Genomic DNA, 17248 nt, shown 5'->3' with positions numbered 1-17248 from the left:
GCGTAGAGGTTGAGGTGTGAAGCTCTCGATTTAGTTTTTTACTTATTATATCCTTTAAAAATGACTTTAATGCTCTCATATTTTTCTCCATATAAACTTTTCTGTTTTTCCTGATAAGTAAACAGTTGGAACTGAAAAATCCATTACTAAGTGATTGATTATAGTATAGTAATGCAATCTTTATAAAGGTTAAAATACATAAACATAAAGAGATATTCACAATGTATTACGAAGTGAAAATAGCAGGTGGCACAGCAGAACATACTCAGTGTGGAAATACCCATTGACTCCGGTGGCCTGCGTGAGGAAGAGCCCGGGGGACTTCCCAAGGGGCTAGTCTTCCTCTCTGCTTGGAAGACCTACAGATGCCTCAGGTGCTCGCGACTGGCACCTTGAGGGTGATCTATATGCTGCAGGCAAGAGTCCCCTCTGAGACCAGCTGCCGGGATTCCCCTGAAGGGGGACCACTCTGCGCTTCCACTACAGGGGGCGTGGGTTCAGTCCCTGGGCAGGGAGCTGAGATCCTGCATGCCATGGGCAGAACCAAAAAAAAAAAAAGCAGCTGCAGTGAAACTTAAGCAGGAGAGACAGGCTCACAGGCATCACACAGACACGGGATTGAAACCAGACTCCGTCACTGCTGAGATCAGCCTGCTTGTGATCTTACATAAAATGGATATGCCAAGATCGATCTCACCAGTTAATTGCCAAGACTAAGATATTTTTAAAGCCTAGTACAAGGCCTTCCCTGGTAGCCAGTGGTTAAGAATCTGCCTTCCAATGCAGGGGATGCAGGTTCGATCCCATGTCAGGGACTTAAGATCCCACATGCCACAGGGCAGCTAAGCCTGTACACTACAGAACCCACGTGTCAGCACAGATGATCCTGCGTGTTGCAACTGGGACCCGATGAAGCCAAGCCTAAATAAACAAAGCCCGCACTGGTTGAATGTGCAACACAAATCCTCTCCTTCCTCTTGGCTTTTTGTGTTTTTTTTAATTTAAAGTCTTTGTTGAATTTGTTACACTATTGCTTCCATTTTATGTTTTGGTTTTTTGGCCCCAAGGCCGGACCAAGGGTCAGACTTGCACCCCCTGCCCTGGAAGGTGAAGCCTTAGCCGTGGGACCAGCGGGGAAGTCCCCTTCCCCTTAACTCCTAGCTGTCCCTTCTGGTGGCTGATCCTGGGAGACCCCGCCAGCCCACGACCAGAGGAGCTGAGCAGTGACTGGTTGGGGCCCCCGGGCTAGACAGCGAGAGCTGGGAGCAGCCCTGTTGAATGTCCCTCAGTCAGACCACACGCAGAGATGCTGGGGTTGGATCTGCAGGGCCTCACGTTAGGAGTGTGAGCTCTCTGAGCGAGAACAGCTTGCCCAGAACTGCGTGGTGCCTTTGCTCCCCTCGGCAAAAGCCCTGCTGAGCCTGGCTGCCCACTCCCAAGGGGCCCGAGACGGCCTCAGATTCTCATCCTGCTCCTGCCCTTTCCTGATGTTAAGTATTTTCACTGAGCTCCTTTCAAGGAAACCCCCTATCAGTCTGTGTTGTCATCAGACGTGCAGTAATACCCTGAAACGTCAAGTACAGTTCAAGACTGCCTTTGTAACAAACAGACACAGAGAAAAGCGCCTCAGTTAAAATTACAGGAAGGCATTGTTTAAATGGCCCTTCAATTACAGAGGTAATAAAGCTGACTTCTTAGTGATTTTATTTCCCCTTGGTTCTGGAACCCAAAACAGAAAGCATTATTTGTTTTATCAAAATTCTACCAAAATACTCATTTTATTGCCTCCGCATAATTGAGCTTTGTCAATTCAAAGATTTAGAGGCAGAAGTTGAAAATGTGTCTTTTATTAAATCTAAACTTTTCCTATCAACTTGATAAGAGTTTCTTCACCTGTTCATTTTTCTGTTGCTATAGTCACACCCCTCGCTGTCATCCTGACAATTGACAGCGTGAACCTCTGTGGCTGAGTTGGGCTATTTTTAGGCTTGCCATCGCTCACACATAATTGCACGTGGGTGAGCTGCCTGCACTTCTCTGATCTGTGAGCAGCTGGGCCTGCTCCCGGTGGGGGGCGGGGAGGTCTCCAGCCTCGGTTCGGTATTTTCACTAGTTTGCGGCAGCCTGTCCTTTCATTGGTGGCTCACACAAACAGTGGGAGGGTGAAATGCAGTGAATTAAGAGGAGTTAGAGTTCTGCAGCCCACCTCTTGTCGAGGTGGACAGCATCCGGGCCATCACGGCGGTTGCTCGTTTCCCAGACAAGGAAACCGAGAGCGGAGGCCTGGGCGGGACGAGGGACACAGAGCTCGCCGGCGCAGGTGCCCAGGGCCCGTCCCAGGTGTCGACTGCTCTTGCCGCGCTCCTGCGGAGACCCCACTCCAGTCAGGAGCCAGACTCCAGGTCTGTGGTCTTAGCGCACACATTCGCGCCGATTTTGCACTTGTCAGAATATTTATGCAAGAATTAGCAGTAAGAGGAGGTCGTTTTTGAAAGTTTAGTTTATTTGCCTCTGCAAGAGCTTTGTGAATCTGATTTGCTGATATTTAGCAAAACAGCGTTCAATAGATGTTTTTGAAAGTGTGCAACAGGCAGTTAACCAGTGACATCTGAGAGACAGAAAAGGGAACTGGTCACCGGGCAGCTCTCCCTCTGTCAGGCACACTGTGTGAGGGTTCTCTGTAATTATTAAGAATGTGAAACGGTGCATTTAACTGCAGGATGAGATCTACTTCTCCTGAGGGTCTTGTTAGCGGATTTTGACTTGAAGGTCTGAAGATCTGCACTCCCATCAGCCCCCAGGGCACCTGGTGACACTGACCCGTGACAAACACCAAGCAGCAAGCAGCAGGAAAACTTGAGATCACTGGGGCAAAATGCAGTTACTGTATCCCTAATACTGTTGGTGTGTCCCGACCCCTGCCCTGCAGGCACACGTGCAGAAACCCTGTGGGAGGAGTGCCCCCCGCCCTGCCCCACCCTGAGTCAGCCTGCACACCCCTAACACCGGCGCTGCGCTCAGCCTCTCTCCAGCTATTGCTTGCAACAAACTTATGCATGCTAGGTCACTTCAGTCTTAGCAACCCTCTGCGACCCTAGGGACTGTAGCCTGCCAGGCTTTTCGGTCCATGGGATTCTCCAAGGCAAGAAAACTGGAGTGGGTTGCCATGCCCTTCTCAAGGGAATTTTCCCGACCCAGGGATTGAACCTGAGTCTCCTGTGGCTCGTGCATTGCAGGTGGATTATTGGCCACTGAGCCACCCAGGAAGCCCGTACCAACCCTACACCTATTGAGAAAAACTCAGCAAACTGTATGCTCTCTTAGCCTTTCCTGGGCTCCTAGAACACCTCCCTGATCACGTGGTCTCAGTACAGACAGTTCATCTTTTGTCATTTTGTTTTCCATTTTATGGCTCTCACCATCTTCCTACCTGCTTTACCAAACTGAGTATCTTTCACTGTCTTTCTCTTTTTTAAATTTAATTCCCAGATCTTTTATCTTTTTAAATTAATTCATTAGTTTTAATTGGTGGCTAATTACTTTACAGTATAGTGGTGGTTTCTGCCATACTCCAACATGAATAAGCCACGGGTGTGCATGTGACCCCCCATCCTGAACCGCCCTCTGCTTTAACTTTCTAAACTGTGTCTCCCTGCCTAACCTGTTTCCCTGCCTCCACACCAGGCTGCTTTTCTACTTCCTCTAACCCCAGCCTGTCCAGCTCATGACCCAGGGAGCAAAAGACTTGTCCACCCCACCCCCCATATCAGTAGAAACAATCCTGCCACCTAAAGCTCAAAGGTTCAAGGACCTTGTGGCTCAGGCTGAAACTAAGAGCTTGTGAGTGGGGGCAGGTGGGGCCTGGGATGAGGAAGCTGACCATCACCTCCACGGCCGCGTCCAGCTCCCAGCCGAGGAGCGGCACTTAACTGTCCACAAGTCATCGGCTGGGCAAACTCTCGTGGCCTGAGATTCGCAAAGAATATGTCCGTCTTAAGCCAGTTATGAGGGTCTTATTTGACTAAGTGATGTAATTTTAAGATAACCTTAGTCAGACTTCTATCATTGTTCCCAAGTGAGAGGGGATGGTGGTAAAAACCCCAGGCTTGTTTCCTATTAGTGAGGTCCTCGCTGTGTTTCTGCCTTTACTTTTAGAAATACATGTTCTTCCAAAGGCATCTAACCTTCTAAGTTGAAAAATACATGCAGTGTCTCTCCTAGTGGACTTGAAGGTAGCAGCCATATCGTGAACAGGATAGATTTTACCCTGAGAAGCCGTACTTCCATGTCGGTCTCTGATTGGCAGGCAGGTAAATCCTAAGAGAAGAGTCCAGAATCTGTTGAGATCAGTGCAGGTTTGGAACTCTGAGCTGAGCACACTCAGTTCACTTAAGAGAACTATTTATTGACTGGAAGACTCGTAATGCATGTATTGATGTAGTCTTCCTTTGAGTTTCCTAAGTATTGTTCCTCTCCTAGTGCTAAGTGTACAGTCTTCAGCCCTTCTGGCAGCTGGAGGCGAGTAGGACCCTTGACTATATTTTCCATGTGATCTGCTCTTTTGCTTTCTAAGAAAAGACTGAACACAGAGCATCAGACTCAGTCCCTGGCTCCCAGTAGACCATCACTAGCCGTGTTCCCTTCTCCCACCACTCAATCCAGGGTCCATGTGATTGCGTTCATGCCCCTTCATTCTTCATCTGAAAAGTATCTCACCTGCATCTATTCCTCAAGAGACAGAACCAGCCCTCATGTTGGCTGGAAAGCCTCACGTTGGCCATTCAGCCAGTATTTCCTCAATACCTGCCCTTGGATGTGAAAACAGGTTTGGCGAGCAGTTGGCTGGGGGTGGAGTGAAAGGGAGGAGTGCCTTTAAAGTCAAGCTCAAGGGGAATGGAAGAGGAGAGCGCAACTTCAGAGTCGGGAGAGAGCGAGAGAGCGCAGACTGTACGCCTCATTAGCAGTGCCTCAAAGGACGCGTGACTCCAGCCAAGCCAGCAGTCCCCCCGGAGCACCAGCGACCTGAGGCATAGGGGCCGGGGCTCTAAGTCCAGGGATGCAGTGAGCAGGCCTGTCTGCAACGGGAGACCAGGACGTGCCGTGAAGAACTGGGCGGTTTCGGGGGACTTTTAGTCGTGGGGCCTCGTCTCTGAGTGAGTGACAAGGGTGAAGGATAAGCAGGATCGGGCCCAGCGAGTGGGAGGCCCTTGCAGAGGGGAGAGCGGATGTTTGAACGTGTCACACTGATATATTGTTATATCGGTGAGATTTTTGTGGAATTTGCACAGAAGCGGTTAGTTTTACGAGGTTTTTTCCCCCTTTTATTTCAGTGTCCCAACATCTGTAATGGGCAATGCCTAAATACAAGATTATAAAGAACATAATCTTCCTTCTTCACAGAAACAAAAGGACAGCCTTTATATCATCATTTATTCTGCCTTACTAGAAAATCCCATGGATGGAGGAGCCTGGTAGGCTGCAGTCCGTGGGGTCGCTAAAGGTCGGACACAACTGAGCGACTTCACTTTCACTTTTCACTTTCACACATTGGAGAAGGAAATGGCAACCCACTCCAGTGTTCTTGCCTGGAGAATCCCAGGGAAGGGGGAGCCTGGTGGGCTTCCGTCTATGGGGTCACACAGAGTCGGACACGACTGAAGTGACTTAGCAGCAGCAGCAGAAGGAAAAATGTGCATTACTTTGAAAATTTTAAACATTTCACATTTCTGCCTTTAATATTATGAGGTATGAAAAGATACTATGTTTTTCCTTTCTTACCCACAGATTTGACTTACTTAAGGTAGTGCATTAGTGACTGAGAAGTTGTATATTAGTAAAACGGTTGTGAACACTGCCTTAAATCACTGTGTGGTAGAACTGGCTAGGCAAAGGCTTTATGTGGTCAGTAGTTTGTGAGTTAAATAAAAATGTTTGCATTCAGGGCATTTAGCAGCCTCTGAAGGTAATCTGTTTGGACTTGGACTTCTAAAACCTGAATTGCTTACGTGCAGCTAGTCAGCTTATTTGATTAGAGCTGAGCCTTAAAATGATGGCGAAGGCAATGGCAACCGCTCCAGTATTCTTGCTGAGATCGTCCCTTGGACAGAAGAGCCCGGTGGGCCATACAGTCCGTGGAGTCTCAAAGAGTTGAACATGACTGAGCTACTGAGCACGCAGCCTGAAAATGAAGTGCACGTTTTATGTCTGTGTCGGCTTTTGGCGGGAGAAGATCTTGGTTTTCCTCAGTTTCAAAAAGGTGAACTCTGACTGAATCCAGGAAGCCGGGCGGGAGAGCTGCAGGCGGGAGACCCTGCTGAGGACACTGAGCGCGGGTTCCTCTCCCCTGGGTGCGCCTGCCCGCGGCCCCTCCCGTGAGGGGGACGTGCGGTCTGGCTGCTGTACGAGGCCCAGAGCGTCCCACCCAGTTCTCCACGCGCACCCCTGCCGGTGGCCTTCTGTGGAAGTGGGGTCTTGCCAGACGGCCTCACGGTGGGAGGACAGCAGGCGGGGCAGGCGGGAGCCCCTCCAGGGGCCCGGGGGCGGCCGGCCCGCACGGCGGCCCTGACCGACCCTCCGCCGCGAGCACGCGTTCCCGTCCTTTGCAGCCACGCTTGTCCATTAGCTTCTGGTCCATTAGCCCCCAAGACAACAGACACACCAGGAAGCTATTTATGAATTTTCCTTGAAGCTGAGCAGCTCGGAGGCAGGCAGTGCGAACAGGTGCTGTTGCCGCGGCCCTGGGACCGTCGTCCGCGGGCTCGTGAGGGGACCCTCGTGGCTCCTGCTGCCTTCCGGGGGCACGCGGGCAGGGGAGGCCCCAGAGGCACAGAGGCAGCCCGCGGGGCGGCTTCCAGGGGCTCCTGGGGTTCCCGCACGGCGCGGGCCACGGCTGTCACAGGGCCGCCCGGGCGGGAGGCATGGCAGCGCCTGCTCAGGGGCCGGGTGGGGCTGGGTGCCCACCGGGACAGCGGCCGCGAGGGCGGGGCCGCGGCTGCCGTGCTGTCAGCGGGAGAGAACACGGGAAGGGGAGGCCCTGAGGAGCAGGGGCCGATGGACCAGAGGCTTCTGGCGCTCTGGCTCGCTCCTTACCCACCGCTGCCCTCTGCTTGCCTGCCAGCGCCGCCACCGCACCCTGAAGTCCTGGGGCTTCTGGGGGCGGGGCGTCCGGGGCGGGGTGGGGCGGGGCGTCCAGGGCCGCGGGGCGGGGCGTCCGAGGCCGCGGGGCGGGGCTCCTTGTCCATGGGGTCTCGGTCCCACGTGGTTAGCAGGACATGGTGAGATCAGCTCTGAGTGGGAGAGTCAGTCTACAAGCTCAGACTCCAATGTGTGAAACTCGCTCCGAAGTTCCATTCCCAGCAATGGCAGCCCGAGGCCTAACTCTGCTGGTTAAAGGCAGACTTGCTTCTTTACTGGCTACCCGTCTTGTCTGGACCGAGGCCCACAGCTAATTCCTCTGCCCTGTGTCTCTCTCCCCGCCGGGTGGGTCAGGACTCTGCTTCTCTCTTCTCTCTGTTGTTGGAGGAAGGGCCTCTGAGTGCCCTCCGGTCCCTGCTGGCCTCTGCGGACGACTCTGTCCTCGCCAGAGCCTCTGACTGCCCTGTCGGCCTGAAGCCTTGGCCCTGAAGGCCTTCGGTCCTTAGTTCTTTGGCCATGGGTCCCAGCACGTTAAAGGCAGCAACAGGTGCTGTGGCCGAGTCTTTTGGCTTCAGGCGGTGCTCCCAGCAGACCGTCCAGGAGGCGGCAGGAGGTAACGGTCCCCGGGGCAAGCAGGATGCACACGGCGCTTGCTCTCCACACTCACCTCTCTTTCTGGCCCCCGGAGCTAGACGTGGGCTCCACGGGCCTCCCTCCGCTAGATCCTCAGGCACAAGACCCCTGGACTTCCTGCCGAGGCCCTGGAGCCCCCACACCCACCGGCTGGGCTCCCTACTGGCCCTGGGAGCTCCCCACCGCCCCCACCTCCACAGCAGGAGCAGAGCCCTGCGCCCTGGCAGCTCAGCGGTCCGAACCTCCGCCCTTCCAAAGCGCCCATGCAGCCCTCCACCTCCCAGCTCGGCCCTAAAAGCCCATGCAGAGTTGTCAACACAAAGGCAAACTTTTCAGTCCTTCCGAAGATCTACAGAATTGTCTCCTCAGTTTTCTGCATTTGGCTGCGTTAATGTCTTGTTGAGTGGATTTTGTGTGTGTGTGTGTTTTTATTGAGAGAGAACAAATTGTTACAGGCTTTTAAGGAAACCAAAAACATTAACTTTCTAATTATATCTATTATCCCATTCATCTTGCTTTCTTGTTTTGAAGCAGGCCTTTCTAATAGCCAGAAACTCCAGTCACATTCTGAATAAATTCAGGCTGCTGTTTTTCTGCTGTTGTCTGTAAGAGGACTTGTCAGCATGGTCTGTAAATTTATTCTTGGTGAAGATTCTAATAAACTGTCAGGCTGGACTTACGTTGATGGGACTTAGTCTTTGCCTTACCCCTTGCTGGAAATACTTTTTGGAAGAAAAGCTACGAAAAACGTAGATCACATATTAAAAAGTAGAGAAATTACTTTGTCAACAAAAGTCTATCTAGTCAAAGCTGTGGCTTTTCAAGTAGTCAAGTATGGATGTGAGAGTTGGACTATAAAGAAAGCTGATGCTTTTGAACTGTGGTATTGGAGAAGACTCTTTTTTTTTTGTGGGGGGGGAGAAGACTCTTGAGAGTCCCTTGGACAGCAAGGAGATCCAACCAGTCCATCCTAAAGGAGATCAGTCCTGAGTGTTCATTGGAAGAACTGATGTTGAAGCTGAAACTCCAATACTGTGGCCACCTCATGCGAAGAGCTGACTCATTGGAAAAGACCCTGATGCTGGGAAAGATTGAGGTGGGAGGAAAAGGGGACAACCAACAGAGAATGAGATGACTGGATGGCATCACCGACTCAATAGACATGAGTTTGAGTGAGCTCTGGGAGTTGGTGATGGACAGGGAGGCCTGGCGTGCTGCAGTCCATGGGGTCGCAAGTCGGACAACGAGTCAGACACGACTGAAGTGACTTAGCAGCAGCAGCCCAACCAAGAGTCTCCAGAGAAGCCCTGCGGGGTGGGGGGCGCTTTCACTCGCACACCCCTTCATTAATAACCCCCTCCCCAGAAGCACAGGCCCAGCAGCCCAGGGACCCAGGCGTGCCACGCGCAAGGCCACAACCCTCGCTCACTGAAGCTCTCGGTGAGCAGCTCAGCATGACGCCGGTGCTCAGAGCTGGCTCGGCGGGCCCTCAGGTCAGTCTGCACGAAGGCCAGGCGTCCTGCAGACACAGAGACGGCTGCCATAAGGGGTTTAAGGCTTGCTGACTCCACAGGCATTGCTCTCTGGCCACAACCAGTGCTGTGGGTTTGTCCTTACGTTGAATCGACAACGTACTTTACCATTTATAGTTTTTAAAGATTGTTGTTGTTCAGTTGCTAAGTCATGTCCAACTTGTTGCGAACCCATGGCCTGCAGCACGCCAGGCCTCCCTGTCCATCACCAACTCCCGGAGTTCAGTTAAACGCATGTCCATCACGTCGGTGATGCCATCCAACCATCTCGTCCTCTGTTGTCCCCTTCTCCGCCTGCCTTATCTTTCCCAGCATCAGAGTCTTTTAAGGTGAGTTGGCTCTTCTCATCAGGTGGCCACAGTACTGGAGCTTCAGCTTCAGCATCATTCCTTACAATGAATGTTCAGGCTTAATTTCCTTTAGGATGGACTGGTTGGATCTCCTTCCAGTCCAAGGGGCTCTCGAGAGTCTTCTCCAGCACCACAGTTCAAAAGCATCAATTCTTCGGTGCTCAGCCTTCTTTATGGCCCAACTCTCACATCCATACATGACTACTGGAAGAACCATATATGGACCCTTGGTTAGCAAAGTGATGTCTCTGCTTTTTAATACACTGTCTAAGTTTGTCATAACTTTTCTTCCAAGGAGCAAGCGTCTTTTAATTTCATGGCTGTAGTCAGTGTCTGCAGTGATTAGGAGCCCAGGAAATAAAATGTGCCACTGTTTCCACTGTTTTTAGATAGTTTCTAAAACCAGGAGGACCTGGTCTTTAGCCAGAGGGGATGGACTAACAGCACTGAATCCTGGTAAGTGTAGGAAGCCTAGTGCAAACGCTGGGTGAATGCTCCATGCTGTCCACTCTGTTGTAGGTCAGCAAGGGTTGCTCTGGGCTCTCTCCGGAAGTAAGACACTTCTGTCACTGTGAGAACACATTCATGGGATGTTGGTGGGAGGCTTTGTGTCCCAAGCCCTGTGCCCCATCTCCTGTACCCCGCCCCTGCCCCGTCTCTGGTTGGGCAGAGCATCCTCGGTAGAAAGAGTTGCTGTGCAATGTGGCAGAGGAATTCCCCAACTGGTCTGAAGTGATGGTGCGGCAGCAGATAAATTATACTCAGGGCATTAGTTATAAAATGTCATTCTTTTATTTTTCAGTAAATATTCAAGATGTGATATTACAGGAAAATTTGGAAAAAGAGGATCAGATTCTGGTTTCCCTGGCTGGACTAAAGCAGGTATGTCCGTTCACCTGACCCGGTGTCACCCAGGCCAGCCTTTTGTGCCTGTCATGGGGTGGAGCACCCCCGGGGTATGGATGTCCCGCCTGCATTGCCTTCCACACGGACCCCTCCTGAGTGGCCCCAGCTCCTCCCAGTAGTCATGTGTGAGCAGCCTGCAGCCAGGGTGGTTCTCAGTCCCCCCCGCGCCCGACCTCTTGCCCCTTTCCTCTCAGCAGCCTGTTCTGTCTGCTTCTCTCTGAAGCTGCTGCAGGGGGTGTGTCCTGCTCAAGTCCAGTCACACCCCTGTAGATGGGTGGATGTCCTGGGGGCAAAAGGCACAAATAATCTCCTCTAAGCAGCCTGGGCCCCTTGAGGGTCGTACTTGGAGGACAGACGGAGCAGGAATGTCCATGAAGGGGGTGCAGGGCCCTCACCGTCAGCCGGCCTAACTGAGGGCAGCCTAACCCCGCCCTGCTGAGGACCCCCGGAGCCGAGAGCGCTCCCTGGGCCAGGGTGGACGCCGGGTGTCTCCCGCTCCAGGAGGACCCCGGAGACTGCCCCACGCCTGTCCCCGTGAGGGCCTGGCCGTGCAGGCTGGGACGGCTCAATGTCATCCATGAGGCGGAGCTGGGTTGGTGTTTTTTTTCTGTTCTTTCTTACGGTCATATATTCATACCCACACCAGAGAAGACCAGTCAGAGGACCTTCCTGGTGGCCCAGCGGTTAGGACTCCATGCCTCCACTGCAGGGGCCACAGGTTCAGTCCCTGGTCAGGAAACTGAGACCCCAGAAGCCTCGAGGCACAGCAAAAAACAAAAAAAAACAAGAGTGGTCAGTGAGGAGTCAGGGTCAGATGTACCCGAAGTTTACGTGCCGCTTAGAGGCAGACCCATTGGTCTTTCTCATGGATCGTGTTCTTTGAAATCAGATCAAAGACATCCTGAAGGGCTCCCTGCGTTTCAACCAGAGCCAGCTGGAGGCCGAGGACAACGAGCAGATCAGCATCGCAGACGACCACTACTGTTCCAGTGGTGCCGCCCAGCAGGTAGGACCGGCCGGAGGGCAGGGCAGGCCCCCTGAGGGCGCGCTCAATGCAGGAGGGGCGAGAGCCCCCAGGACTCACTTGGGGGTGCTGCATACATTGGTGTGGGGTGTGGACTCAGGGCGGTGTCACCCACGGTAGGCTGGTCTCCCGGAGTTGGGCAGTGTGCAGCCTGCACACCTGTATGCAGCCATTTCAGCCTGGACTTCCTGCCGGTCCCGTTGGGAAGCCCCGGAAAGCCGGCTCTCTGCCTGTTACCAGTCAGTTGGCTCCAGCCCTGGCCTCCCTTTCCCTTTAGCAAGGGGAGTGCCGACCCTGCTTCCCCGATGCTGTCTCGAGTGTACTTCACTTGGCTGGAAGCTTTTTGGCCTTCAGGGAGAGGGACTTCTCAGTGTCCATCCCGTAAGCCACCTAGGTCAGGGAACGTTTTCTGTGAAGGCCCAGGGAGTGAATATTTTAGCAAAATCTCATCTAACTTACTTTCTCAAAAAGTAGCATCCAGGTGCTTACAAACTGTTATCTTTTTTATGATTTTAAAGAAGCAGAAGGGCATTTTCAAATGGGGCTCTTTCAGCTTTAAGAGCGCTGGTCCAGCGGAGAGCCCTTTGAGGTCCTTTCTGGCCGCTCCATGCTCTTTCGCAGAGGCCCTTCCCTGTCCATGTGTTTGCAGACCCTCCCAGCCACCCCCTCCCCACTATCCTGGGAGACCCTGTGCTCGGCGGGATGAGCCGGGATGAGCGGGCGCCAGTGCCAGGACTTCAGGCGGGTCAGCCTGTGCCCAGACGTCTGCCTGACGGCGCGCAGGAGTGGGGCGAGGCCAGAGGCCGGCCCTGGGGTGGGGGCACCCCAGGCCCCCAGGAGGAGGCCCCGTGCCCACGGGAGGAGCCCCCCGAGACCGCGGGAGGAGCCCGGGCCCGCCCAGCGCCCCCTCACCCGCCCCGCCTCCGGCCCTGACCCCTTTGCAGGCCCCACCAGCAGCCCCAGGGCGCCGGGAGCGGCCGGGCACGGACGACTTCGTCCTGGTCTCCAAGGACTGCGAGGAGCGCGGCGCCGGGCTGAGCCCCGTGGGCCAGGCCCAGCCGCTGCGGCCGCTCCGGGGCGCCGCCCGGCCGGCGCTCGTGTTCTCCGACCCGCTGACCGGCCCGGCCTCCGCCTCCTCCAGCAACCCCAGCTCCAGCCCCGAGGACGACAGCAGCGGCCACAGCAAGGACTCGGGCTTCACCATCGTGAGCCCCCTGGACCTCTGACGCCGCCCGGGCACCCCGCCGCCCCTGCCCGCGCCTGCCGGGCGCCGCCCTCGGGGCCTGCGGGGAGAGGCCGGGCCGCGGCAGGGGGGCCTGACCCGCGCGAGATGCGCCGCTTCCCGCAGCCCCCGCGCCGGCGGGGCCCTCAGCAGCCCGCAGCGTCGGAAGCCAGCGAAGCTCCGACCTCCCCGCCGCACTCACCGGCCGTCGGGGCAGGGGTGTGGGCCTCCAGCCTCCCCTGGGGCGCCGGCCGGGACAGCTGGGGAGAACTGGGCGCCGGTGCAGCAGGGCTCCAGAGTTCCCCAGCCTCAGACCCCACGGACCCGGCCGTCAGCGCCCCTCCTCGCCAGCCGCCTTCACCTTCAGAATCTGAGGGTCCGAAAAGAAGGCCGCGCGCCCCGCTGGCGCCCCTGCAGCAGGGCCTCAAGGAGCAGGAGCGGCTCCCCCGAAGGCCCCGCTTTCTCCTGTTGCTTGGCTCATCCCTTTGAAGAGAAGGTCCAAAGAGGGTTGACTTTTTCAGCGTGGAAATCCGGACAGACCCTCAGCTGGGTCATTCCCCCGCCAGACTCTGAGCTCAGCAGCCCACTTTACCGCTTTTGTCCGCAGCCTCTGCATCTGGGAAAGGAAGTGTCAGATGGAATGATCTCGGGTTCTCAATTTTGCTGATGCTAAAAGCCTGTATGAACCACAAAAATGACATGTGCCTTGCTCTCATTTAAGTCACATACTAGCTAATACCTTCTGTTACTATAAAAGGAGCAATTTCTTAATATTTTAAGTCTTTTTTTTTTTATGATTTCTGGATTTTCACTGAATATTGCTATTTACCAGTCAGATAAGTTCAAGGATTGCTAACAGTAATCTAAATTACACATTATTTTATTTCTCTGTCTACAAATATTTTAATTTTTTACTATTTTCTACTCATTTTGTTTTGTTTTTCCATGTAGAGTTCATTTCAGAACTAAGAGCCTCAGTTACTGGCTGGCTGCTCGCTGGTATGAGCAGGGAACTGCACTACTATTATTCAAGCAACAGGTTTAATTTTCTAACTGGAATGATAACTGAGTAAAGACCAGTGGATACACACACCTTAATTTGAGCACACTATCAACAGGCAAATGGGCCAAGGACCTATTCTGTAAAAGGACATTTCAGGGTCTGGGCAAAAATAAATTCAGTACATCAGCCTAAGCAGATGCCGGGAGGAGACAGTGAGGTACCACCGTGCAGATCCCACGTAGTTACCCAGCTCAGTTACCCAAGTGGCTGAAAAGAAAATAGACAAATCAAAAGCAGTTATTGAGGATTTAGAAACCTTTTACCCTTCTAAAATTTGTGAGCAGTTTGGTTTGAGAGAAGCAGTCATTAGGCTGCAGTGTCCAGTAGCTTTTCCAAAATAGTGTGGCATTTCACTGATCTGGAAAATAGTCTGGTGTTAACGACTCAGCTGGCCAGAGGGACACGGCACCTGCTCCGGCCGCTCCACGTGCCACTGGCTCGCGGTCGGCACGGGGTCCAGGCTCGCCCCCGACAGGACCTGAGAGGCTGAGTAGGGGGCGAGGTGTTGGTACCTTTACAGATAGCGGCCACTGTGTGAAGTCGGGGCCACTGTGTGTGCCAAAAGCACAATGCCATCCCAGACATGCTTCTGACAAAGCTGTTCACCAAGTCGCTGGCCATTCTTGGTAGAATACCTTGAACTGGAAATTTTAAAAGTTAAACTTTCATTAAATGCACGTACTGCTGTTTGAGAAATATCATAAAACATCTTTTTAATGTGACCACTACTTCATACAGTGACAGGCTATGTACAGTGTGTTGCTTCCCCATCGGTGGCCTTTACATTGCCTGCGTGCCCAGCAGGGGTCTCCAGCCAGGCGCGGCCGTCCCACCGCAGTGCCCTTGAAGCCAGTGGCTCTGCATGTTCAGGGGGTCAGGCTACTTACATTCTCATTAATAAGCATGGCTCTCAGCAGGCATGCTGCCAGAATCATCCAGAACCCAGAGGCCCCAGCAATCATACATAAGTAAAACTTTAGGATTCCCCCCCGCCAATAAATACTGATTAGACCATACAGTCCATCTGCACCTTAAGACGTTGTTTGCTGTTAGGAAAATGTCTGCTTCTCAATGGAACTAGAGTGGCTAGTCTGTTGCTCACATTGGAACTGAATTATGATGTCTTTGTATTCAAATACAGCATATTTGGGCCAGGAAGAGAATTTCTTGTTAAAGAGTTTATTTGCCTCCATAAGCAGGGTTGCTACATACATTCACAGTTTCAATAGACTGCAATTAGCTATTCCAGTTGTGCTTTAAAATCCCCAATATTATTTTCATTAGTGAGTGCAAAGCGAATGTCCCATCCGGCTGACAGTTGGTCCTAGAGTTACAGACGCTGTGCTTATCTCTAGAAAGTCCCCTCACTCTCCAGTCTCATCGTTTGCCTTCTCGGGTATGGCCTCGAGGCTCCGCCGCGGCTTCTGGACGCCGGCGTTTTCTGTGCCTGGTTTGTTGAGTCCACAGGAGACGGCCGCATAGTGGATCTGCTTCAGGTTCTCCACAGTCTCGTTCTTGGCGTATTTCAAGAGGTCAGCCTGTCCCTGCGATGAAACAGGCAACGGGACAGTGTGAGCTGAGACGCGGCTCGCGGTCAGTCTAAGCACCGGCTGCCACTGAGACAGAAACATTTTGATGCCTCAAGAGGGCACATTTATTTCTGATGGCACTGAATCCAAATAGGTCAGTTTTAACAAAAAAAAGTTTGTTTTCCCAGTTCTCGACACCAGACTCCCAAGAGTGTGCTGCCTTTTCAGTCCTTTCCATTTTCTGAGGTATCTTATTTTTACATACATGGAATCAAGCAGATTATATTTTTCTTCAGTTTCCTTTTTGTTTTTTTTTTTTTCCTCACCAAGAGTCAGGTCTTGGCAATCTTTCCACGTCAGTATATATAGATCTACCATAGGATGACAGAATATTTAAAAACAAAATTCTCCAGATGGTCTAGGGTAATTAAGGCGGTACTAACAAGAGTTCTTATTTGGTTGGGTCTTACGTTTCCATGTTCAGACCAGTCATCACAACACTGTCAACAGACCACTGTCCAGCGGCAATACCAAGGACCCTCACATGTGACAAACCCAGGCCTGGGAGCCGCCGAGCTTCACCCCCTCACTCCTGCTTTGCTCTGTGCACCTGCAGCTCCGGGCCCCCGGACCTGGCGCTGGGACGAGGCCAAGCAGAGAAGGGTCTGAGGCTGGGGGGTGTGCTCACTGCGTTGGCGCTCACTCCCATCGCTTCAGAGCCCATCGGAAGAGCAAGGGCCACTGAAAATGCCATCGCCCATCCACGACCCAGGGGGTCTGGATTTGGACACACCGACCATACTGGCTTGGCAGTGTTTTCGTTTGAGAAACTCAAACACTATTTGGTTTCACACATTCTAATTCCAGTTTTATAACTATTCCATTTTCTTTGTACCTTGAAAGACTTACAACAACCTTACAGGTCAGATATTTAAGGTTCTCATTTAGAAAATAATCTTCAGAAGATGTAGCTGAAGGCAGGGCTCTTGCTGACCGCTGCTCACCCCGGGCCAGGGCAGAGGCTGGAGCAGTCGGGAAAGGAATGACCCTCGGCAGATGCAAAGCACCAGAGCCAGCAACCGCCCATCAGCAGTGGGCCTGTCAATGAACTTACTGTGTGACCACAAGAGATGTCCTCGTTATTAATAAAAACGTTTCAAAGCATATTGGTGTTATGCAGTTTTTTAATCACAATTCATTGCTCTTACTGAACTAAAACATCAGGGATGCTATCAAAGCCTTCTTGTCAAACTGTCAGAAAAATGGAGGTGCCCTCCTTCTGAGGTGCATGAACAGTGTGGCCACAAAGGCTCTCCCGCCCTCAGCCACCACCGTGCAGTGACCACGTGGCTGAGGGCAGAGAGCAGAGATGGCCACCTGTTGTCCCCGGGGCTGGCTGGCAACCTTCCTTCAAGTTACACACAGCAGAGGGAAGAGGAAGAGGACGTTCAGACCCCTCTGGGGGCCTGACGGAGGCACCAAGAAAGTGCTGTTCATTTTCAGGAAAATAGGAGTGCGGTTATAAGTGGCTGGAGCTCAGCATGTCTGGGGCCCTCAAGGACTTCAAGGCTGCTCTTCAAGCCAAAGCCCCCAACTGAAGGCTCACCTGGATGGTGGGTTCCGGGCCGCCCCTTCCTGCTCAGCTTCCTGTCCACCCAGGGACAGCCTTCACTAATGTAACCAAGCAGGATCCTGTGGGGCCTTCCCCAGACAGAACTTTCTTCCCACCCCCGTCCGCTGCTTTAGCTCCTCTCTCAAGCACCCACATAACTGTATCTGATGCACATTTTCTAAATTATTTCACAAATGTGAAAAAAACCCCACCAAATGGAAGATGTTACCTACTTAATGACCT

At 52.9% G+C, this 17248-nt stretch overlaps 2 protein-coding genes across 18 annotated transcripts in view; one reads left to right on the top strand and one right to left on the bottom strand.

Annotated features, from left to right (window-relative positions):
- Nucleotides 1-12829, top strand: part of TBC1D5 (TBC1 domain family member 5) — a 623629-nt gene extending 610800 nt beyond the window's left edge. For all 17 annotated transcript variants that reach the window (XM_088835359.1, XM_088835371.1, XM_055416924.2 and 14 more), the window contains 3 exons: nucleotides 10452-10531; nucleotides 11445-11561; nucleotides 12524-12829. In XM_088835359.1, coding sequence (XP_088691485.1) covers nucleotides 10452-10531; nucleotides 11445-11561; nucleotides 12524-12805 — 479 coding nt within the window. In that variant the 3' untranslated portion in view covers nucleotides 12806-12829. The remainder of the gene's footprint in view (nucleotides 1-10451; nucleotides 10532-11444; nucleotides 11562-12523) is intronic.
- Nucleotides 12830-13844: 1015 nt separating this feature from the next.
- PLCL2 (phospholipase C like 2) overlaps nucleotides 13845-17248 on the bottom strand; it is a 227755-nt gene continuing 224351 nt past the window's right edge. The window contains exon 6 of the mRNA XM_055416903.2: nucleotides 13845-15408. Within this exon, the coding sequence (XP_055272878.1) occupies nucleotides 15229-15408 (180 nt within the window). The 3' untranslated portion in view covers nucleotides 13845-15228. The remainder of the gene's footprint in view (nucleotides 15409-17248) is intronic.

This window comes from Moschus berezovskii, chromosome 1 (genome assembly GCF_049115385.1).
Source record: "Moschus berezovskii isolate FMDL1 chromosome 1, NW_MosBer_1.0, whole genome shotgun sequence".
NCBI lineage: Eukaryota > Metazoa > Chordata > Mammalia > Artiodactyla > Moschidae > Moschus > Moschus berezovskii.
This window is presented reverse-complemented; position numbering and strand designations above follow the sequence as displayed.